At 40.8% G+C, this 23354-nt stretch overlaps 1 protein-coding gene across 3 annotated transcripts in view; it reads right to left on the bottom strand.

Annotated features, from left to right (window-relative positions):
* Positions 1 to 23129, bottom strand: part of abca1a (ATP-binding cassette, sub-family A (ABC1), member 1A) — a 33006-nt gene extending 9877 nt beyond the window's left edge. The window contains exons 1-27 of one of the 3 annotated variants that reach the window (XM_081714617.1): positions 22885 to 23129; positions 20742 to 20842; positions 19980 to 20073; positions 18061 to 18202; positions 17663 to 17781; positions 13902 to 14023; positions 11066 to 11257; positions 10047 to 10136; positions 7270 to 7510; positions 6884 to 7023; positions 6613 to 6729; positions 5795 to 5989; positions 5107 to 5312; positions 4669 to 4845; positions 4231 to 4453; positions 3432 to 3653; positions 3052 to 3256; positions 2655 to 2768; positions 2376 to 2550; positions 2156 to 2287; positions 1771 to 1910; positions 1499 to 1636; positions 1070 to 1302; positions 857 to 929; positions 544 to 746; positions 405 to 453; positions 167 to 286 (exon numbers count right to left, since the gene is read on the bottom strand). In XM_081714617.1, coding sequence (XP_081570743.1) covers positions 167 to 286; positions 405 to 453; positions 544 to 746; positions 857 to 929; positions 1070 to 1302; positions 1499 to 1636; positions 1771 to 1910; positions 2156 to 2287; positions 2376 to 2550; positions 2655 to 2768; positions 3052 to 3256; positions 3432 to 3653; positions 4231 to 4453; positions 4669 to 4845; positions 5107 to 5312; positions 5795 to 5989; positions 6613 to 6729; positions 6884 to 7023; positions 7270 to 7510; positions 10047 to 10136; positions 11066 to 11257; positions 13902 to 14023; positions 17663 to 17781; positions 18061 to 18202; positions 19980 to 20073; positions 20742 to 20807 — 3928 coding nt within the window. In that variant the 5' untranslated portion in view covers positions 20808 to 20842; positions 22885 to 23129. The remainder of the gene's footprint in view (positions 1 to 166; positions 287 to 404; positions 454 to 543; positions 747 to 856; positions 930 to 1069; positions 1303 to 1498; positions 1637 to 1770; positions 1911 to 2155; positions 2288 to 2375; positions 2551 to 2654; positions 2769 to 3051; positions 3257 to 3431; positions 3654 to 4230; positions 4454 to 4668; positions 4846 to 5106; positions 5313 to 5794; positions 5990 to 6612; positions 6730 to 6883; positions 7024 to 7269; positions 7511 to 10046; positions 10137 to 11065; positions 11258 to 13901; positions 14024 to 17662; positions 17782 to 18060; positions 18203 to 19979; positions 20074 to 20741; positions 20843 to 22884) is intronic. The other 2 variants (XM_027020478.3, XM_027020477.3) reach the window with 2 other exon arrangements.
* Between the last annotated feature and the right edge of the window lie 225 nt (positions 23130 to 23354).

Here is a 23354-nt window from a genome sequence, read left to right as displayed (position 1 = left end):
TTTAATGACCTGCATTACACCTTAAGTAGCTGGATTAAATTCTGCCTCTTTCCCTCTTTGTCTACACTTTCAAGTGTCAAATAGTTTCATGATTTGACCGAATTAATGTGATCTGTGATGATAATGGAGATGGTAAAGAGAAATGGGTGATGGGTAACAAAACTACCTGGATCAGCTTCTGAGTCATTGAAATCAAAGCTATCATCCTCAGTGAATGGTTTCAGGCAGCTCTGATGGTCACCACCAAATGCATGTCTACGGCTCCTCCTTGAAAGGATAGTTCCATCTGAAAAATGAAGATTCAAAAAGGAGAGTCAAACTCATATTTTTAATCATTCAATGCATAATCCACTTATTTCAATATATACTCTGATGACTCCAGTAAAAGAATAGCTTTATCTTACCTGAGGTCTCAGCATCAACTCCATTGTCATTTGCAACTTTGAGGAAAATCTACATGCCAGAAAAAAAAACTTACTTCTTACTCACTTCTTTCCATGACATTAAATGAAAAGATCAAACTGCACTGTAATCTTGAAGTACCTCTTCTAATGTTGTGTCCGATATGCCATAGCTGGAAATACCAAGGTCTATTAGGCGATCGTCCAGTTCATGGAAGAGTTCTACAAAGGCTCCATCCTTCGCTGCCTCGTAAGGCAGCACATAGAAGAGCTCGTGACCTAGGTCCTCTACCAATCTGGCAGTGGGGACATGCTTGAAGATCACACTGGAGATCAGGGAGACATCTAGATGATAAGAGGAGGTGAGATGTTAAGAATGCAGCTAGGATATATGGGCTGATGTCTGATGTCTGATGAAGCTTAAAGATCTCTTGTTTGGTCTATTTGAATCATACCAATAGCAGTAGTTTCACTTTCATGGTCACTGCCCAAGCCAGCATCAGAACTGCTTTCAGAGACACTGTCTTCCTGTTTAGTTAAAATGTTCAAAATATTTAATTTACTCATCCCTGGTTTACAATAAGTTCAAAGTTGCATTTATGTCATAACAGCTGAATTAGTAGCTGAATTAACCTAGCTTTACTTTGCTTAACTAAATGACCACCCACCTTCTTCAGGCTGGGTTTGGAGTAGGACACGGTGCTGCTGGAGTTGCGGCAGGAGGTGAGAGAGACGTCAAAATCCCTCTTAACCAGCGTCAAGTAATATCCAGTCCCCAGCTGTGTCTTCAAGAAAAGTGAGGATCCAACACAGCACAGCTTCCCATGGGAGATGATGGCAATGCGATCCCCCAAAATGTCTGCCTCATCCATGTGGTGGGTGGAGAGGATGATGGTTCGGCCTGAAATTTTGATAAACACTCTATTGACCAGTGCATCACTTAATTAGCCATGGGAAAATGTGTCAGTTTCCTCAAATACTGAAGGACAAAAGTTTATATGTTAGGGGTATCTAACAATAAACCCATGTGGTATTCAGTTGGCTGAAATGAACTGGACCAGACTACAAATTGTTAATGGAATATCCATATGGTGTACCTTGACGGTACTTCAGCAGTAGGTCCCAGATACCCCTGCGGGCGTAAGGGTCAACCCCAGCCGTGGGTTCATCCAGGATTACGACCTTTGATCCTCCAACAAATGCCAGTGCTACAGACAGCTTCCTTTGCATTCCACCTATAATTAAGTAAACAAAATGAAAAAACGACCTTTTTAATATGTTACACTGTAATAATGCACTACCACCAGGCTTGTCATTTAGTCTTCCAATCTAAACAGTTTTCAAAGTCACATTTTTGACACAAGCTTACCCGACAGCTGACTGGTGCGGGACTTGCGTTTGTGAGGCAGGCCCAGGTCCGCAACTATCTGATCCATCTCAGACTTCACTTTGTCTGCTGGTAGGCCCTTCAACCTGGCATAGAACCAGATGTGTTCCTCCACCGTCAGCCTGGAGCCAGATCATGTTGTACATCAAACAAAATATTATTATACTTCAAGCAACAAATACATCACTTATTTAGGCATTCAGGAGACTGATCAGAGCAACCCGAGATACAGCAGATTAAAATGGGGATCATGTAAAGGTTTTTTATAAATTTTTTCATGCTCATGGATTTTGTCAAGTTTTGAAACAAGCATCTGATATTCTGTGCTTGGAGTTTAATTTATCCCCAGAGGCCTGGACCCACGTACATGCTGAAGAGGACATTGTGCTGAGGGCACACGCCCAAGTTCTGGCGGATGGCGCTCAGATCTGAGCGGATATCTTTGCCCAGAATGTAGGCTGTGCCAGATGTGGGGGGGAATAGTCCAGTAAGGATCGACCTGAGACAGAAAAAAAAATGTATCCTTAGTATCAAACATTCAAAATCAAACAATATGATAATAAACCTTTAATTCTCAGTGGCCTTACATGGTTGTGGTCTTTCCTGCTCCATTGTGGCCCAGAAATGAGGTGATCTGGTCCTCATAGAAGCCCAGAGTCAGACCATCCACTGCCAGCTTGTTGCCATGTCTATACACCTTCACAAGGTTCTCGATGTACACACCAGGCTCCAGATCAGCTGGTACCTCCTCAATACATACCGCTTTAAAAAACACATTGTTCGTTTGCACTTGCAGTCTCATTTACTGAGTGCAGTTTTTGTAATTGGAGATACTGTTAATCTAGATTTTGAACTGGAAGGCATACCTTCTGCATTTTCCTGCTTGTTCATGGATGGTGCTGTAGTCCAACCACATTTCTCTCCACACCAGTAGGATTTTGTTAGGGGGAAATACCACGGCCGCGGAATACCATACTGACCTGTGTGGAGACATGACACATTTAATGGCTCCAATGCACAAAAATGAGAGACTTGGATTTATGATTTTGGTACATTACATTCATATTATCCAGTCATATGAACTCTTTTAATTTTGCATATTATTACAGTCACAGTTTCCACTGAGTAATAATGTGTGCTAATTTATGCCTTACTACTATGAGGATTTGTGACTCATCTCCGAAGTAGCTATTTATGTGATTCTGAATTAAGAGCAAGCACTTAAGTTTGAAACTGTCAGCTAAAGAAGAGGGCAAAGTTTACCTGGGAAGATGGCCTCGATGTACCAGGTCATAATAGCATATAGGACAGCATCAAATAGCATGAGGGAGATGGAGGTGGTGAGGCTGTAGTTATCCTCTTCCATGGGGCTGGAGAGCAGGTTATCCCACTGAATCCCCACACCCTGCTCCTCAAACAGGGCAAAGTACTCACAGCCAAAGCCAAAAGCCACTGGGGACAGGAGACTCTGAGAAAAAGAAAATAAAAGGGGGAGAAAAACAATTATGTCCCATATCAATTCTAAGAGTAACTGGTAGAAGATTATGAAACTTGTCACACATTATGCCTTCTATATTTTCTATGTTGCATTCCACTTAACTTTAAATTTCATGTCAGTTCAGTTATTTGGTCATGGCACTCACCACCACCACTTTGGCCGCAAAGCCCACATAGTCATGCCACGCCACACACAGAACGTAGGGAAGGTAGAGGGTGAAGTAGATAATGCCCCCGCAAGCAGCGGCAAGGTTGGCGCGGGAGAAAAGCGTGCTGATCAGGAAGCACTGCATGATGGTTACTATGGCGAAGGAGACCAAGAAGAGATAGATGACACCTGGGTCACTGTAGGGTAGAAGGTTTCCCATCTGTAACACAGAGAGAAAGGCAAAGCATGAGAGGTGGAATATATTTAAAGGGATAATTTATTTTAAAAAGGTCTTACATATAGGTAGGTGAGAATATTTAAGAAAAACAGGATATATTCACATATTCTCTATATTTTCATACATATTCAGCTATAGTAAGTGTAACGCGGGCTGGCCCGAGTGCCGAAGGGTGAGGGGCAGGACGCACAGGCTCCAGCGACGTGGAAAAACATTTATTAACATATGACGACAACGGCACTCACACGTGTTACAAACAAGAGACATGAACCTAAAACGGTTAACATTAAACAAACACGATCAACACGAATACAGTTAACAATAATGAGATCGAAAACATTTAACATTACCATTTAACATTAACATGTCACATCAACAATGACCAACAGTCTGCACACTTCGACACGGGTTTAAATACATATAAACAAACAAGTTGCAGGTGTGCGCAGGTGTGGCCACAAACAGATCCTCCCACTGCACGTGGCTGGCCAAACCATGTGACTTGCGGGAGGCGAGTGTTCCGTGACAGTAAGGACTTCAGTGGTATAATGACATATACCTTTAGAATGAGGACCAGCAGGGCAGCACTGATAAGCAGGGGGATCAGGCTGCTGATGAACCAGCTCAGCCACAGGATTCCATTATCCAGTCCCATGATCCTCATGGTCTCCTTTAGCCGCGCCTCTTTCTCATAGACCACACCCTTTATGATGATGGCCACAGAGTACATCCAAGCCAGTGTCATGAACAGGGGCATCGAGCGACTCATCACACGCAGGAAACTACAGCAGGGGGAAGGGCACAAACTTCATGAGGCAAAAGAAATCCTTTCAGAAAAGGTCAAACAATACTCTGGTTAATGTTCACTGATCTACAGCTACTAATGATCTGAGTGAGCAAATCAACCTAATATGAGCTGTAATTATCTCAGACTAAGAATCAGGGGTTAGAGGCAAGAAGTTCTTATGAAATTATATGATAATGTAACGTCTCTTACATGTCGTCAACATAGCATGGGTAAGGCATCTGCTGGATGTAGACTCCAGTTTTCTCTTTGCTGCCCGTCAAGGCCCGGATGATCCCTTGTTCGATAACATCCTGCAGGTAAGAGAAGCCACCCCAGATGTAACGCAGGTCCTCAAAAGGATCAGCCCGAGGACCAGGGTCCCAGTACCTGAGAGCACACACCAGGTTGTCAATTTCACACAAGTCATATTCAAAGTAAATGCTTTTTGTTACATAGTGCAACATGTCAGAAACCACTGATCAAAGACATATTTTATATTAAAATTATCTTCAGCCAGCCCTTATGGAAAAAATATTGCCAAGTTTATCAATAGTTTCAGTCGAGGTTGTATGAATGAGCCCATGCAGTGTATGCAATGTATTAATGTTGAAGTATTCAGTGCCTTATATTTATTAAACAGTGGCTTACCCATCCTTGATCTTATTGGTGCGCTCCACATTGTCAATGTCCATGCGGATCTTGTAGCTGACGTTGGCCGGGAGCTCAGAGGAGTTGGCCTGAATATCCGGGAACACAATACCAGCCCAGAACTTCCGATTATCCAGCAGTCGCATAGACTTATTCAGCAACCACTCCTCATTGGCAACAGGCTCCAGCTTATCCAGGTTGATGCACTTCAGCAGAAATCAGAGAGCAGGAGGCACAGTGTTCAGTAAAAGAGAATTAAAACATATTAGATCTAGTAAAACATACTAGATATCAAGAGTATGGAATGTGGTATCTTACAAAACCCTAGTGATGTTGTAATACATTTCATAACCTTTAAGTTATGTTCAAGCATGTATGTCAGTACTGATTATAATTAACTGGTGACATGTCAGAGCGTCACACAGTCTGTTGTTTAATTTTTGTTGGTTTAACACATTAACCCAGAAAAATATCATACTGACACCCGAGTGACAGGAATTTATCTAGCTTTCAATCTAAATCTGCATCACAAACAAAATATAAGTCAGTGACACTAAGACTGAAAAGAAGTATTTCACTGATGTACAAATGAATTAAAGTGTGTGTGAGTGTGTGTGTGTGTGTGTGTGTGTGTGTGTGTGTGTGTGTGTGTGTGTGTGTGTGTGTGTGTGTGCATGTGTTTTTATACCTCCATGAAGCGGGAGATAGTTTGGATGGCTTGGTCTGTCTCATTGAACACCTCCCTCCAGGTGTACCCTGTACCAGGTGGGCGTGCGTCTTCTGAGGACTTGGACAAGAAGCGAATGACGTCCTCCACCTTCCAGTCTGTCCCAGCAAGCTTGCCGTTAAAGAACTGAGCACTGGCATTATTCTGTAGCAGAGTCTACAGAGGGAAGACGCCTTCCATTCAGCACACATTTCACCTTTATGACAGCAGATCATATGATTTTCTAGATAATTTGCACTACGAGTATTAGTCGTTTTAGTATTAGGAGTAATGTATAATACAATACATAATGTAATGTATTATTTAGAATTATGAGAAATAATTGCACAATATACAGTCATCATTGATAATAATTCTTTGAGAAAAATAATATAAATATTAATGGGTCATAAGGTAGGCAAAACACAAAAGCTTGCAGCATGCATGAGAAAGTTAAAAGTTCATGAACATTATGCAAATGTACATTAAAATATCACTTTTTTATACAGTTGAGTGAATCCTTGAATTTGTAATCTTTGTAATGGTTTTTGTGAAAACCAGACTATCTGTGTCCTCACTCAGATATAGCATAACACCACACGTACCTAAACATGCGAGCCAAGGTAACAAGTATCATTTGCAGTGCCAACACTAGCCACTGTGTGGTATTGTGGAACGTTATATTAGACTGGTGCTTCACTGGTCTCAGTTACATGATTCACACTCACTCAGCCTCAACTGACACAGATAAGCAGGATGCATGTGTGACTGAAAGAAGAGAAAGAGTAAGTGAAATTCACCCGGACAAGGTCTATCTCTTCACTGTTCTCTACGAAGTCCCAGACTTTTGTTTTCATCTCCTCCCACATTTCCCCTAGATCCCTCAGCACACCCAGATCTTGAAACGTCTTATTGACCTGAGGGAGGAAGAGAAAGTGAGAGACGTAGAAGCAAAGAAAACACACAAGAAAGGGTACAAAATGGGAAATCATTGCTCAGTACACTTTACACATGAGATCCTCATAAGTGACACATGCTGATAGCTGCCATTCTCCGTCTGGTTTCACCCACCTCGTGTATGATCCTCTGGGTGGCCGGGGTGTCGGGTGTGTACAGGATCTTCCCCATGAGCAGAGGTTTCAGGGCCCTCCAGATCATGCGGGAAATAGGGCTGGACTCCAAACTCTTCATCATGTTGTTACAGTAGGGAGCTGAGAGGAGCAAGAGAGCACTCACAACGTGCAATGGCATGTTCAGCGAATGTTCAGCAACTGCAAGGTCGCTGCTTGTTGTTGAATGCACACACAAACATACAAGTGGAGAGAGACAATGATGGAGAAACAGCTCACATCATTGGATTGCTGAACGGACATGGTAATTGTGCAGATGGTATTCCTGACCACTTGAAAGACACGCACACGGAATTGACGAATCTAGAGAGCAAGCACCAGACTCACTGGACGAGTTGTCATAGATGGAGACTGGCTCGCTGTCGTTGTCGTTGTGGTTGCCAAACAGAGCTTTGTAGTTGTTGTCCTCGTACCAGTTGAGGGACTTGATCTTGAGGCCGCCACCCTCCGGGTGCCCACAGACGATGCGAGACACAGCCTGGTACATGTGGTTGGGCGAGTGCGTGGCATTGGCTGTCAGGTAAAGGATCTCATTACGCATGTCCCGCCAGCTCTTCATACTTGTCAGCTAAGAGCGGAATAGACGATGAGATTTATGTGACATAGGGCACCACTCATGGGAAACAGCGAAATGGACATCATGGTTTAATGTTGTGCCTTATTTTACATGCAATGTGATTAATAGTATCCTGCACAGTAGCTTATTCTAGGTTGGTTTATTTATCATTTTTCACTATACTTGGCCTTGCCAGTATCTTTTCATAACAAGACTGGAAGACTGGAAGTATACTTCTAAACAATTCAGGGAGGCCAGCATTCCTGATGTCAAGTCAAGTGTATTGCCTAATATTATTTACTGGTTTGAAATGAAATTAACAGAACATGGTAAAATAAAAATAAGAAATCATTATTGCTGTTGGTGGAGGTTTGAATTCTCTAAATGTATTCATAACTGGAATCAAGGTCCACCCATCACATTACATCATGCATTCAGAAATCAACAACGCCAAAACAACCTGTAGCAAATATATGAACTTTATTTTTGTATGCATCTGACCAGCACGAACAATCAGCACAACACTTTTGGCATCAGGCATTTGGTGCAATGAGTTTATTATTGGAATTATATGCAAGGTGTTGGTGATTAACCCCAAGCATAACCAAAAAAAACCCTTGTTCTGTTCATCAGAAGTGTTCATCATTTTATGTTTCACTATTCTATAAAGACGCGTTTGTGAGGTTATCGAAAGCTGACCATAAAAAATATAACGAAGAGCACATTGAACCTATTTGTTGTCACACCAGCGTTCAGTGATGCGCAAATCCGGGCTCAGAAGCCGAGCTGTCACGCCTCTTGCCCAGCAACAGCCTGTAGTGCAAGTCTCAGAGCGCGTCTCCGTGAATAGCGAAGCGGGGTTACTGTCGGTCATTTCGCCGTTGTGACGGCAGCAATCCTCCGCCAAAGAGGATAAAAATATGCTTATTAACGTAGTTCTCTCTCTGATACCTTTTCGCCGCGAGTGACTGAGAGACTAAAGTGTCTGGAAAAATCGCAAGATGTATCTGAGTGCTCGGGTAACGCTGTTTGCTGTGAGCGGTAGCTACTGGGGATACTATAGGTCATTTTGCTGAGGATAAACATATGTGGGGATTCTGAGTAAAATAAACATGCGTTTTCTTGGCTAATCAATTAAACCACCTAAGGCATCAAATAGTATGCAGTCATTTGTAGTGTACCTTCACCGTAACAACAGAAAGCTTTATAAATACAGCCGTGGGGTAACTTTCGGTCATGTTGCAAATTAGGGAAGCTTCCTACTGCAACCAACATTTACATTACAATAATTATTCTGAATGTACGATGCACGAAATACAGAAACGTCGGTGAGTAATGTGTGTTTTTTTCCGCTCATTTCAGCTTGTGTCCTGTGTACAGGCGTTCTGCAATTACACTTCACTATCCTGGCTTTACAGGAAGCACCATCATGTCAGCGTTTTTACGCTCTGAATCATATGCAAAAATTAAGAAGGCTTTTGTTAACGTGATGTTGTCACCGTGTTGTCGGTCATAAGATGACAATTGCAACCCGGCAGTCAAAATAAGGCGGGGAAACTCGAGGACTCGAGGATCGTGGAGCGACCTGTGGTAATCCTGCCGCCCGTGACTTCATCATGAGGTTACTGGAGTTCAGGTCGCGCTAGCCACCGCTGCACGCCGTTAGCCCGGAACAAAGAAAAGCTGAGGCTTCTCTGAGCTTGGCTTAGTTTTGATGCGGTTACCGTGTAAATAGCAGACTTTACCTGCTTTAAGAGAGCTCATTATCTAATGTATCGAGTTTCAATGTAACTGATATATTTAATCGCTTCAAACCCAAAGAATTGCAGATTTTTAACCACCATCTTTTAGTTAAAGCAAAGGCAATTTAATAAACTGTGTGTGTGTGTGTGTGTATATGTATATGTATATATATATATATATATATATATATATAAGAAAAAATGTATCTCGCAGACTTGCTTATAGTACACAGAGTTCCCTCATGTTTAGCAAAACCAGCCGTTTCACTCCACCAGGAACAGCCAGCATTAATAAGGGCATCCGGCTGTGTTAAATCACTTACCTCTCACTGTCTAGCCCTGCTCTAGTTTCCAAACCCTGGACCCAAAGGCCTGAGAGTGGCCAAGCTAGCTGAGCATCTGAAGACTGCAGCCAGGCTCAAATATCAAGCCTCCGCTACTATTCCCAAGAGTGTAAATATAGGGGACACTAATAATTTAATTCCAATGGCACGTTAATAACTCCTAAAGTCTGCAGTATTAAAATAAAATTAGGTAAAGCATTACCTAGGTAAATGCTTAACATGTGAAAACATAAAGGATCAGGTGGATACAAAATGCTACAGTGTACTGTTGCAGTATGTACCCTACGATGCACCATTTTGCCTACCCCTTAAACTAATCTTGATCCAGTGACATTTGGCCAGACACAGATATGCAAAAGAATGTTCCGGACCTGTGGCGGAAACTCTATCAGACTTATCAACTGCTTCATTGCCTGGTCCTGCCTCCAAAGAAGGTCATGGGGTATTTTAGGGGCCACTCACCTCTACAGCCAGCGCTCCCAGGCTCTCCAGTAGCTTGTCCGTTGCCATAGACACATCCTGCACAACCTTGGGGTCCGACCTGACATCTTTCTGCACAGTGGGAAAATAAGAAAAGCAAAGCAGGTCATTTTAAATTGCCAAACCCAAGGTGATAAAGCCATGTTGTAAGAGCATAACAGAGTATAATAATAGTCATGCAATCCAAGTTAGTGAATTAATATTTGCTTAACTGCACAAACTCATTAAACTATACAATTGTATTTAGAGGATGAACCAGAGTTTAGTCTCCGCTCTTTTGCCCGCATAAGTAAGCTGGTTAATATTGAGGATGGCCTTTCACCTCACCATTTCAAGGTCTGATTACTTTGATCGGACAAAGACAACATTCACTGTTGTGCCAGTGTGCATCAATAAATGTATGCACTTGGACCATGGCCACTGCTTTCCTGTTACCCAAAAAATGTATTCAATCATACTGACCTAACTGTCCTAGCTTCTCATGTGGTTTACATGCACTCACTGCATAAAAGCATCCACTATGTGATTACAAAATTCTTTCCAGTAACCAAAGAAAGACAAAGTTCAATTCACAAGGGACAAAAATATACTTGTCCTAGTTTGTGGTAATTTGTATGGCGCAACTGTTTCTTACAATCAGTACAAAGTGTCCATTGTAGAAATCAATTTGGGAAGTATCCAGAACTGTCTGTTTTGTCTTCATACAGTTGGATAAAACTGCATGATTATGTTTAAAAGAACAATTGCATGCATTTTTTGTTTGTAAATAATTTGAGTGAATAGCAGACAAACAAGAGACCATTAATTTTGGCCTTCTTTGAATAAGGCAGTCAAAGTAGCTGATTCTGATCAATAAGTTATGAATTTAAAATAACAACACACAGTTAAAAAAACTAAATATCTGATCATGCCACAACATTGCCTTCTCTGCTCACCCATTTTGCACACACCCTTCATTCTGCTCATATGATGTAATGTAATAAGAACTGTAATAGCCTTACCCTTATGGGCTTCAGGAAGTCAAGATTGGACAGGAAGTGGTTCTCTGCACTGCTGAGCCACTCTGCCGATGATTCACAGATGATGCTCTGGGTCAGCTGCGTAACATTGCGATCAGCTATAGTCACAAAGTCCTCTAGAGATGTTGTGTTGCACAGGTCTTTCAGATGGACTCCAAAACCTTTAGTCAGCACCTAAGCATCAGAAAAATAACTATAACAATTTTGTATCTAATAAATAATTTCTTAATAGGCAAAATTGTGTATAATCTTCAGTCAGGGGACTTGTACTTGGACTCTATGCTAAAAGACGTGCTGTTCCCACACATCATGTGCATCATAATTTCCCAACTTTAAAGTCTGGGGGGAAATAAAAGGACAGTTCTGTATTACATCATAGAATAAATTTATTTTTCATGCTTGTTATCAGTAACTGCATTTTCTCCAAGGAGAAAGACATCCTGTACCTATCTGACAATTTCCTGGAGCAGTGCGATGACCTCAAGATGTTCTTTTTCAGATTCTGTGCCCAAAGAACTTCTCACAGCTGTCTCTCACCGTATGTGGCCCAAAGCCTTACTGACTACTCATTTAGTGTTTTATAGAAGCATGAAAGATGGTACTAGAGTTTTGGGGACTGCAATTCTTAGCACATTTTGGTGTGGTCATATTTTTCATGTCTGTATTTTAGTCTATCATTGTCTAATTCTATAGTCATCTGATATAAATATTATTATTTATATTATATTATATGATACACTGCCTGGCCAAAAAAATGTCACCACCTGGATTTAACTAAGCAAATAGGTAAGAGCCTCCCATTGGATAATTACTGCATGTTTCAGCTGGCAAAAAAGTTATTTAACCCTAACTGATGCAGTGAGTAGCTTCTCATTTGTTAAACAACCATGTCGAAAGACACATCCTGTGGTCGTGGAAAAGATGTTAATCTGTTTCAGAAGGGTCAAATTATTGACATGCAGCAAGCAGAGAAAACAGATAAGGAGATTGCTGAAACTACTAAAATCGGGTTAAAAACTGTCCAACGCATTATTAAAAAGTGGAAGGACAGTGGGGAAACATCATCTTCGAAGAAGGAATGTGGTCAGAAAAAAATCTTGAATGATTGTGATCGGTGATCATTTAAATGTGTGGTGAAATCAAATTGTAGAAAAACAACAGCAGAACTCAGGGATATGTTTAATAGTGAAAGTAAGAGCATTTCCACACGTGCAATGTGAAGGGAACTCAAAGGATTGCTAAACAGCTAAACAGCTGTGTAGCCTTAAGAAAATCATTTGTCAGTGAGGCTAAACGGATTCAATTTGCTAGGGAGCATAAAGATTGGGCTCTGGAGCAATGGAAGAAGGTCAGGTGGTCTGATGAGTCCAGATTTACTCTGTTCCAGAGTGATGGGCGCATCAGGGTAAGAAGCGAGGCGGCTGAAGTGATGTACCCATCATGCCTAGTGCCTACCATACAAGCCTGCGGGGGCAGTGCTATGATCTGCGGTTGCTGCAGTTGGTCAGGTCTAGGTTCAGCAATGTTATGTGCCCAAAGATTGAGGTCAGCTGACTACCTGAATATACTTAACAACCAGGTTATTCCATCAATGGACTTTTTCTTCCCTTATGGCACGGGCATATTCCAAGATGAGAATGCCAGGATTCATCGGGCTCAAATTGTGAAAGAGTGGTTCAGGGAGCATGAGACATCATTTTCACACATGGATTGGCCACCACAGAGTCCAGACCTGAACCCCATTGAGAATCTGGGATGTGCTGGAGAAGACTTTGTGCAGTGGTCCAAATCTCCCATCATCAACACAAGATCTTGGGGAAAAATTAATGCAACTCTGGACAGAAATAAATGTGACATTGCAGAAGCTTGTGGAAATGATGCCACAGCGAATGCATGCCGTAATCAAAACTAAAGGCGGTCCAACAAAATATTAGAGTGTGTGACCTTTTTTTGGCCAGGCAGTGTATAATTATATATTATATTAAGTATTAATGTTGAATATGTATATTATGAAGCTATGAAATGTGCTTCCAAAATGAAAAGAAAGGTAAGAATCATGGGGAAGTCGCATGTACTCCTCGTGCTATAGAGAAGGGCAAACACTGGGTGACCTTTTGATGGCAGTAAAGAAACAACATGCACACACACGCTGATCACTGGCCTGCATTGGATCTCAAAAGGCTGTGTCATGATTTCAACACAGCTGGGCAGCTATTCCAGGCTCCCCCCAGGACCCTCCCCACCCTGGGCCTGGCTTGACATCCATCATCTGTCTCCACCCCTCTCTGAGCCATGTCTTCACGCACATGCTGTTCATTGGCCATGTGACTCCCCCTGCCCCAAACCCCCAATAACCACCCCCCTGTGCCATGTCTTGTCATGTGAGCTTTTGTGGACTGCGGTAGTCTTGGGGAAGCTGCTGCGCTGTCAGCACCATCTGCCTGTTTATGCCCATCCTTCTGGACCTTGGATGCCACAACAAGATCATCTGTACAAAACCTCTATAATCAGGTGTGTGGATAAGAGATGATGGATGTTTTTCAAAAGGAGTCTTTGGCTTATTACATAACAGTTGCCAGCTGGACATATGAACAGGTGACATTAATTTGAACTAGTGCTCTGGTGTCAGATATCTCAAGGCCCATAAGTAAGGGTGTGTGGGTGGAAACCTACATGTGCTAAATAAATTTACAAAAAAGCAAGCAGGGAATTGACCACAGGAAAGACATTGTCTTTGAGGTAAGAAGCAGTTCCTCCTGCACTGTACAGTCCTATGCTCATGACGGATGTGTGTCTGGTGGGTGTTAAACACTCTCACCTTTTCCAGGTTGACATCAGCTTCCACTATTTGCTGCACATCATATTTGGTCAGAGTGGCATTCTGCTTCAGGAACTCAGACAAGGTTTCGTTATCGCGGAGAAAATCCTTCAGCTTGAAACCTGCAGACCAAAGGAGAAATAGTTAATACCAAAGAGAGGAGGCCAGCAATAGAACGAAATTATCATACTAAGACTGTCGCCTAGTATGTATCTTTTAATGTATCAAAATATAGTTACATAATGGTTAAGATTTCATGTGTTTTGACACACAATGAAATTCACATCTCATTGCAATGATCATGCGACAAATGATCTAGCTGATAAAGTATGAACTAATGTAATATGGTATTGAGTACTGACAGGCTAGAGAGAGAGAGAGAGAGAGAGAGAGAGAGAAACTGTTCACAGATCTCATGTTTTATATGCCAGAAAATTCCAGTAATGTCTGTATAACCTGGACTGAGTCAGTCTCCCTTTCTCAAAGGTTACTGTAGGTCATTCCCCTTTTTGCAATATTAACACTTGACATAAAGAGCTCACAAAGTATTTTGTTTATTTTTGTTTTCTTTATTTATTTAATGTTGTCTGAATGTTTGTGTGATCCTGTGTAGCAAAAAAAAAAAAAAAAGGCATCAAAAGCATATTACAGACACTGCTTAAGGCCTATATAAGAAGCTTCAAATAAACACTGGACCCCATATGCAGAGTAGTTGCACATTCACCAACACTGCCTTTTTAATGCTAGATTTCAAGAAAGATTTTGACCAGGTGAAGACACATTAATTTGTTTTATACATACCGTGTCTAAAAAGATGAAATCTTTAATACTACTACTTTCTACAAAAGAAATCTAACAAATTCCTGCAACATTCTATAATAACCTATAACCAATGTTCTACAATAACCTCATTAAAAGATCTTAGTGACACCTTAGTGGCAGAAATCCCTTTGGACAAAGAGGAAATTGAGCTCCCTTGAGTACAATGTCTCTGGGTGTTGGGAGGTTTTTGCCCATTTGTAAAGCAGAAGTCATGAGAACACAAAACCCTCTCAGGGACCTTTAATTAAGATCTACCAGCATTATGTAGATAACACTACTACTCCCAGCACACTTTTTACTGCTGACTCCAAGCGCATTAATAGTATAAATACCAAGTGCAGACTCAGCCACTCCACAAACATTTTAGTTTCTGTAGCACAGCCACATAATTGCAAAATATTTTGGGGTTCTGGTGGGTGCGACTAGGGCTAAATGGTGAATCCTGAAAGCATGTGTTGGGTTTTGAGAACTTAATGGTCTTAACAGATTAAGCATGCCTGAAAGGCTTCTGAAAAGCTCAAAAAACAAATTGGTAGCCAGTTAAATAAAATTAGTGTAGAGAAGAGAACGGCTGACAGGCATCACCCTACTGTGTGGGACACAGTTGGATCTGGTGCATGCATGGAAGTTTAAAAACAAACCTAAATCATCTGTGTGTGTGTGTTGTGCCAGATCATCAGAGGGCCAACATGGTGTAACGGTGAGCGGTAAGGAGGTGGACAAATGTGTGGAGAAGAGTGAGATTTATTATGGGACAATCCAAAGTCATTGAGCCAATATGGAGATTATGGAGATACATGATCAAACAAACAAAACACACGAAGGCAAAAAGGGGAAGCAGGCTATTACATAGGCTAGGAAACACAAAGGCTAGGATAACAAATCAGGCTAATAAACGAAGGCTTTGAAATAGATGGGCTTTCAAACATCCAGACATTAAATCAAACGCAATGAACCTAACACAAACGCAACCATCAAATAAACATAAGTGCACGGATACAAAAAAAAAAACCCCACAATCATTAGAATAAACAATGAACAGCCAAGACACAGGGCACATGACAGGGTTTAAATACATGAATTTAAAAAGATAGAAACGAGGGACAGGTGTAAGCAATCAAACGAGGGGGAGAGAAAACAAAACTACGGTATGGAACTGAAATACACAAGACAAATACACATGGAAGCTGGGAGCAACAAACCGTGACACATGGATAGAATATTGTATAGTCTGAATCAGCATGTGAGAGTGTATGTGTTTGTGTAAATGTGCGTGTGTGCGTAGGTGTGTATGCTTATAGTGTCCCATGTGTATGTGTATAGTGTCCCATCAAAACCACCCAATTGCAAAATCAGAGTATTAAATTTATCAGCCTCTTTGTAAAGTATTATGAATAACACAGAATCAATCAGTTGCAAACAGCATAAAAACAGTCTACACCTTGAATTTGGGACACTGTCCAATGTTTAGTATTGCAACAAGAAGACCTGGATATTTGTAAAATTGCAAATTACCCAGATACTCCCATGCTCTTAAAAACCTTGAGGGTGTTTCCAAAAGAAAACAAACTAAGAAAAAAGTAAGCACAGGCAGTATGTAAGCAGTAAACTTTAACTAGGAACGTGCATGTCTCTTGCTGATCATTGCATGTTTTCTGGCTCTGTGTTATGTGTGTATCATGAATTGCTCAGCTAACAGTGGTTAGCCAAAAATGGACCAGCCCCTTTATACATGAGGTCAATGGTCAAAGCCCGATCTGTACCTCGAGTACTCTGAACCTCAAGCACGGCTCGGCTTGAAATACCTTGCTTCAGGTCTTATGGACGACAAGCATTGAGACTATTTTCTGTTCTGGCTCCAAGATGGTGGAATGAACTTCCGCTTGTTGTCCAGACAGCAGAGTCCCTTGCAGTCTTCAAACGCAGACTGAAGACCCATTTATTTGCAGAATATTTAAAGGACAACTGACACTGCTCCCTTATTGACTGACTAATTTAGTACTTATTGTAGGGCATTATTTATGCTTTTTAACAAACTCTAACACTTATTGTTTATAGCACTTATCATTGTTTAAGATAGACCTTATGTATTTTGCACTTCTAGGTATCAGCATTCATCCCTGTATTCTACAGTATTCTAGTTCATTGGTATTTTCAATTCTAACCTAATATACTGTACTTGGATATATTCTATGAGTAAATGACAAAGCACTTTTGTAACTCGCTCTGGATAAGAGCGCCTGCTAAACGCCGTAAATGTAAATGTAAATGTAAATGGTTCCATGCAGCCCAGATGCCATTACAACTAATTAAACAAAAGACACCTGACACTCTGGAATGTCCATTAATGTAATGTGAGCAAATCTGAATTAATTCCCCGGTGTCTTTCTGCCCTTTGTGCAAGAAGCAAATATGTATTTAAAAGGGTGTGCAATGCAATAAAATTCCTAACTTCTTTTATCTGGTATCTAAATGCCATAATTATAAAAGTATTACAATAAACACAGTGCATCTTCCTGAATACACCTAGATGAAATTACAATTTGGAAAGAACATTCCAGAATATTTCTACACAACCAGGAAGTGAAATAATAGACCCATGCCCATGGTGTCTTCCACTTCAGCACTGACTGATACAGAGACTACCTCCCAGCAACTTCTCTCAGGATGTGGGTACCATACATTTCCCTCTAATTAACCCAGTGTGCTAGGATACTTGGAAAGCAAGTTATCTGACGATGCTGAGGACATGGCACATCCAGATACAGCCGGTGAAAGTGAAACTCTCTACACGATCCTCTTCATGAAAACTCCAAATGCCATGTTACAAATGTAGTGCACAGGTTCTGAGCTTAGTGAATTGTTTTGCAAGATAAATCTTACCGGCTGAAGCAGTCTCACAAGGCAAGGCAAGTGGTAATGAAGGAGGATGGACATACCTGCAGTATTCCTTTGTAGTTTTCCGAGGGCCCTGACAAGTCCCTTGTACCCTTCAAAACTCTTGTCGTTTTGGCTGTAAAGCAGGATCTTCTTAGCGTCGGTAAAGAGCCGGGATATTCTGTAAGGTGCAGTATTAAAATCAGTTATATGAGCACCTAACCACAGCTATCTGATTATGTTTATTGAATTTCTAAAGAAATTTTCACGTGTTTACACTCACTGCTTACTTCTCATTAATTTTTCAAAATTTTTTTCTCAGCTCTCACATACCACACTGCCATAGTACCCAAACTGTGGGAGATATGTGGACCTGTGGATTTTGTGACATAAGAAAGCCCCGATTTCGACTGTTGTGAAACAGATCTGTTCTGCCAAAACTCGATCATAGATGACTTACATGGAGTCGTTGAAGTTGCCCACCACCCCAGGCGTCTCTCCAGGGGTAGGGTAGCGGAAGCAGGGGTTGTTGGCGTTGCAGATGATGCCCTGCACCCAGGGGAGGGTTCCTGCTGAAGGCATGGCCTTGTTGGGAAAGTGGCCTACAGAAGGTGGGCAACAGACAGATTTCGTTAGCACAGAATCCAAGTTGATGAAAGTGCAAACTCAAGTAAGCTTAATGTTTAAATCATAATTCTTCCTACTTCTTAGAAAAGGTCCATGAATCTGTCCAATGCAGAAGCTAGTATATGTTTTAAAAAGATATTAAGAGGATCAGTACTGGCAAAACAAATACTGGGACTTCCAGTGTTAATTCCATAAATGATCTTACGTGAGTCAATCAAGTTGAAGTTGTCAGTGGAATTCCTAGCAAAGTAGAACCATTCTCACCAAGTTTTCATAAATGACACATTTAACCAGTGCTTGTCATGTGCACTAAGCTTACTGAGGTGATCGGGGTTATAGGGTTGGGGGTTGTGGGGTGATGAGGTGATGGGGTTATGGGATTATGGAGGTTAAGGGGCGTTGGGGTTATGAGAGTTATGGGGATAAGTTACTTTTCTTACAGTCACCTAGCCTAAAAAACTGCATCTGTTTGTTTAAATGCACAAAAAAAAGATAAATAAACAGAGGTACAGACACAGCAACTGTTAAACAGCCTTACAAGGATAAAACATTCACAACTAGATCAAATACTCTACTACATACTGAAAAACGAAAACATAGTAAGTGGTAATTAAAAAGTAATAAAAGAAAAAGTAGTTTGAGTCATTAACACATTACATTTAAAACAGTGTTGAAAATATAACAGCAGGGAGGAAAGGAATTATCTTAGATTTTAGATTTACAAGGTCAAAATGTGCAAAAACTATTCTTCTGTAGCCCACTCTGGGAATAAAAAGAGTTTGTAAACATGTGAAAAATACTGGGACACTATTTCAGGGGTATTGCATTACATGTATCTCCACACTGTTCTTGGAGCTATTGTGACACCCTTGACTTTCTTGTGGCCTGGTAGACTTTCCACACAAAAGCAAACATTGACAATCTGGATTTTGTGAAATTCTATGAGCCCAATGCAATAGAAAACATGCTTTGTTAAAATCATTAGGTTAAACACATAACTACAGTTTGTACACAGATAAAAGGGTTTAAATGGGTTTTAGTTATCCCTAAAACAGCATTTTTAATACTTTATATTTCTGTCATTGGGAGAAGGTTTTAGTGGGTCAAATCAGCATATGAAAATTGGTTAGTTAATCCATGTTTCATAGTCACTGATGGTAGTCATTTAACTAGTTATGAGAGCAAACTTGATTATCTGTTCTTCATCCAGGGACCATATGATGGTAGAGAATGTGTCCAGCATCAGTATTTTCATATCACAAAAAACAACTCGTACATTCTGAGGCAAAAATCTCTGACTCACTTTGATGATTTGTTTAACGGGATTCAAACCTAGTTTTCTGATTATGACATGACACTGAAGTCTGTTCTTGACAAATGTCTATAGTACCAAAAGCATAATTATCCAAGCAAATCCCTGGAGACTGACATACAGACATGGTGTCAAAGTCACAGACTCATTAGTTAGTACTTCATTTGTAGGGGGTTTTCTATGACTAATATGCTGACTGTTGATGTGTTGACGTCATCATATGAGAACATCAATGAGCAAACTTAATGGCTCAATGGAGCTAGACAATGCATCTTGTATTAGAAGCCACATCTTCATCATCAAGCCACCTACACATGAATTTAAAATGACAAGTAAAATGCAAGAGGGGAAGTGGAAGTGGGCAAGGGAAGAAGGAACAGAGCTCTTTCAGTTTCAAACAGCACTTTCAGGGCTGTGGTGGGGTGTCACAGGCCACTCACATTCATGCTGCTCGTACGGTGGGTAGTGGAGGCGCACGGATATCAGGATGAAGAAGATGAAGAGGGGCCACACAATCTCAATCAGCAGTTGGATCTGAGAGAGGAACAAAAAATTGAGAAATGCTGATGTCAGTGAAGAGCCTGTTCCATTTGTCTACCTCATTACATTATTACTGAGACACAGTGGTAAATAACTGACCAATAAAAACATGTTGCGTTCTATGCATCGGTAAAGTAGACTGAATTGACCATTTGAGTCTGAAGAGGGGGTAAAGTAATTAGGATTTTGTGGAGTGGCAGATGATCATGAGCTATCAGCTGTTTGAGACAGTCCTCCTTTCATCAGGAGGGTTTGTTCCCAGATGCCCCTCTACATCTGCTGGCTGGCCCCACAGCAGATGCTTCAGTACAGGGCCTCCACAAAAAACACCCATGCTGCTTTAATGGGGCTATTGGAACTATATGTCTAACACATAATATAATGTTATTCTTATTCAAATATTTATGTGTTTTATAGTTAAATTTCATAAAATCGACTAATTGAAAGAATAGTTATCAGTTAGTGGCTTCAATCAGATATCACTGTTAGAGAGAGAGATACATGTCTTGAAGATATTCTCAATGTCTGACCATAAATACTGCATATTAGTCTTATCCTGCAAGATGTTCCACTGTGGCTTTAGCATACTGGCTTTAGTAGCTTTTCAAAAGTTAGAATACAGGACAAATTTAAACGTGCAAGAGGAGCAATGTAGGTCTTACTGTCTGTCGCCGTCGGTAGGTGAAGTTCTTCCACAGCAGCAAGCCCAACTGGGTGGAGATGGCCATCTCGCCACAGACCTTCTCTCCCTCTCTGGAACTGCCTAGACAAGAAAGTAGTTTGCTGTCAGGAGAGGTAGCGCTGTCAAGTGAGCAGGTGACCTGAGACACCAGGCTAACTGTACGCAGAGTCCGGCTTTGCCGAGCAAGACTCACGCCACTCTTAGCTCCAAGAGAGCAAGGAGTAATGTGTCGCCATCCCAAACATGACACTGGTGCAGTGATGCCCAAATGTCAACAGAGACTTTAGAACTGGTAAACATATGAACGACCGTGACAAGAAGACCTGCCGCACATGTTCCAGTGTGAGACACTCTCTCTATATATAAACACAGGCTAAATCGCTTAGTGGGGGAGTGAAAAAAAAACAACAGAATGGTACAATACACACTGTAAGAACAACTGCGAGCAGTTGTACTCGGTTGTCCACATTTGTTACCCAGCCCTTGGGTCGTCATGCTTCCACACATTTGTGATTTCCATGCATATCTATGGTTTATTAGTTATCTTTGTGGTTTATTAATTAATTATCTTGTTAAAATTAACTAACAAGACTAACTAAATCAGTGTACCTAAGCTTGAGAATGAAGCAGATATCTTATATATTACTTTAATGGTGTAAAAATTAATGAAATTCTTTGTATCTCGGCTGTACAAATGTGGAACTTTCATGCTGCCTGAAGCAGACGTACGCATTTATGATTATAGTTGCTTAATCCAAGTTTAAATTCTTCAAATAGAGTTGCATTAGGATTCTTTTATTCATAATCACAATGACAGACGGTGCTGGGATTGTTTGGAATCCAGTTACACAACACTGAGCAAATGAGCGCTAGGGGTTGTGCGAGCAATGGTAACTAGATATCGTTTAAATACGTGCGAAACAGTGGTACCCTATGCAGAAAAAAATAGACATCCTCGTTCACAAATTGACGATTAATTATTTTCATTCTGTAGATTAATAAGAATAATAGGCACACCTGCCGGTGCTGTTGGACCGACTCGGTAAAGGAGCGAAGACAAAGACAAAATATTTTGTTGTCACTTATCTTTCCCTTGCAGATATATGACCTCACATGGCGAAGCATACCAACACACATTCTAATCGCAATATACAGCTGCGCCCCTAGCTGGGTTTTCTCGAAATAGCATTTTTCGTGTTGTTTACCCGTTTCTTGCTCATTATGCCTTTACGGTTAATCGTGGTGTTTTATGGGCTTCACTTGCCGTCTCGTTAACTATTACAAGACTTCTAGCTGAAATTGTTGGGTTTTTATTTATTTATTTAATTTAATCAAATACCTAAGCTACTTTAACAGGTATCGACAGGCAAATTGTTACTGCAACTGTTTTTTTTAATGCATTTTGCAGCGTAGAAATTTGAAGGAGATGGTTCTGTCATTCTTGATTCTTTTTATTAAATGAAGGCGTCTTCCAAGTTTCTTTCTTCTCTGGGATTTGATTCATGCTGCCATTCACAACCAATATGTTACAGTCTACAAACAGCAAATCTTGAACTAACCCATTCGGCGTTGTTTAAATGATGAATACAAAATTTCTTATGTAATCCAATTTCAGATGCGTCTATGTTAAAAGTCTATAGAGGAACTTCAGATATTCTGTATCCTATATGCTTTCATTGTTTCGCAGAGAGGGGGTTACTCTCGGTCATTTCGAGCAGACTCTTCTGTAGACAGCAAACGTCGACAGATGCAGGACCGACACGCGTACACTGAGTAAAGCAACACTGTCTTTGTCCTTCAGCGCTCTTCGCAAATGAATGTGTTTACCAGAAATGTCCATTTACACGACCTAAATACACCATAGTGGCTTAAATTATATTATATTGAATTCTAGAGGTATCTGTAAAACGAGGGCGGCTTAATTTAATAAATTCGACTCAAACTGAAAAGTACGCAGGCTAACGTTTTTCTGATAAAGAACACAATAAACAGACATTTTGCAAGTCATTAGGTAAACGAGGAAAATAGTGACTGTATACGAGAAAGCGCCATGTGAACAATTTATAAGACTTGACAGTAGCGTCATTCGCAAAAAGAAACAAAAACAAAACTGATCCACTTACCCTTGTCTTCCAAGTCTCAATGATTATTTATTTTCATAAACGGTAATTCCTTCAAAAAAGAGAAAACACACACCCCTTTAACAGTTACTGTCCTCTCGCTGCTCTGTGTTTTTGTAGAAGTACTTTTTTCGAGCCTCCATCCTTTTATAGCCCGAGCGACGCTGCCGCTTTAGGGAGCGAGGTAACTCTCGGTCAAATGCTGTCCAAGCTTGTCTGTGCTGCCCCCACCTTAACAGAGAAGCACGTGCGAACTCAAAACAGCTCTTAAATGGGTAACGCAAGCCTCGCGACCTACACGTAAACGTAGGTTTTATATTTACTGAAACAAATGCGTAGATCCATTTAACACGCCTGGATTAAGCCATCAATGAGACAAGGATTACCGGATAATTGAAAAAAACCAAAACAAAACAAAAAAAAAAAGCAACAAATTATGCTTCAGAAGACACAAATTTAATCCTGAGGGTCAA

Source organism: Electrophorus electricus, chromosome 5 (assembly GCF_041902795.1).
Source record: "Electrophorus electricus isolate QZ-2024a chromosome 5, ASM4190279v1, whole genome shotgun sequence".
Classification (NCBI taxonomy): Eukaryota; Metazoa; Chordata; class Actinopteri; order Gymnotiformes; family Gymnotidae; genus Electrophorus; species Electrophorus electricus.
This window is presented reverse-complemented; position numbering and strand designations above follow the sequence as displayed.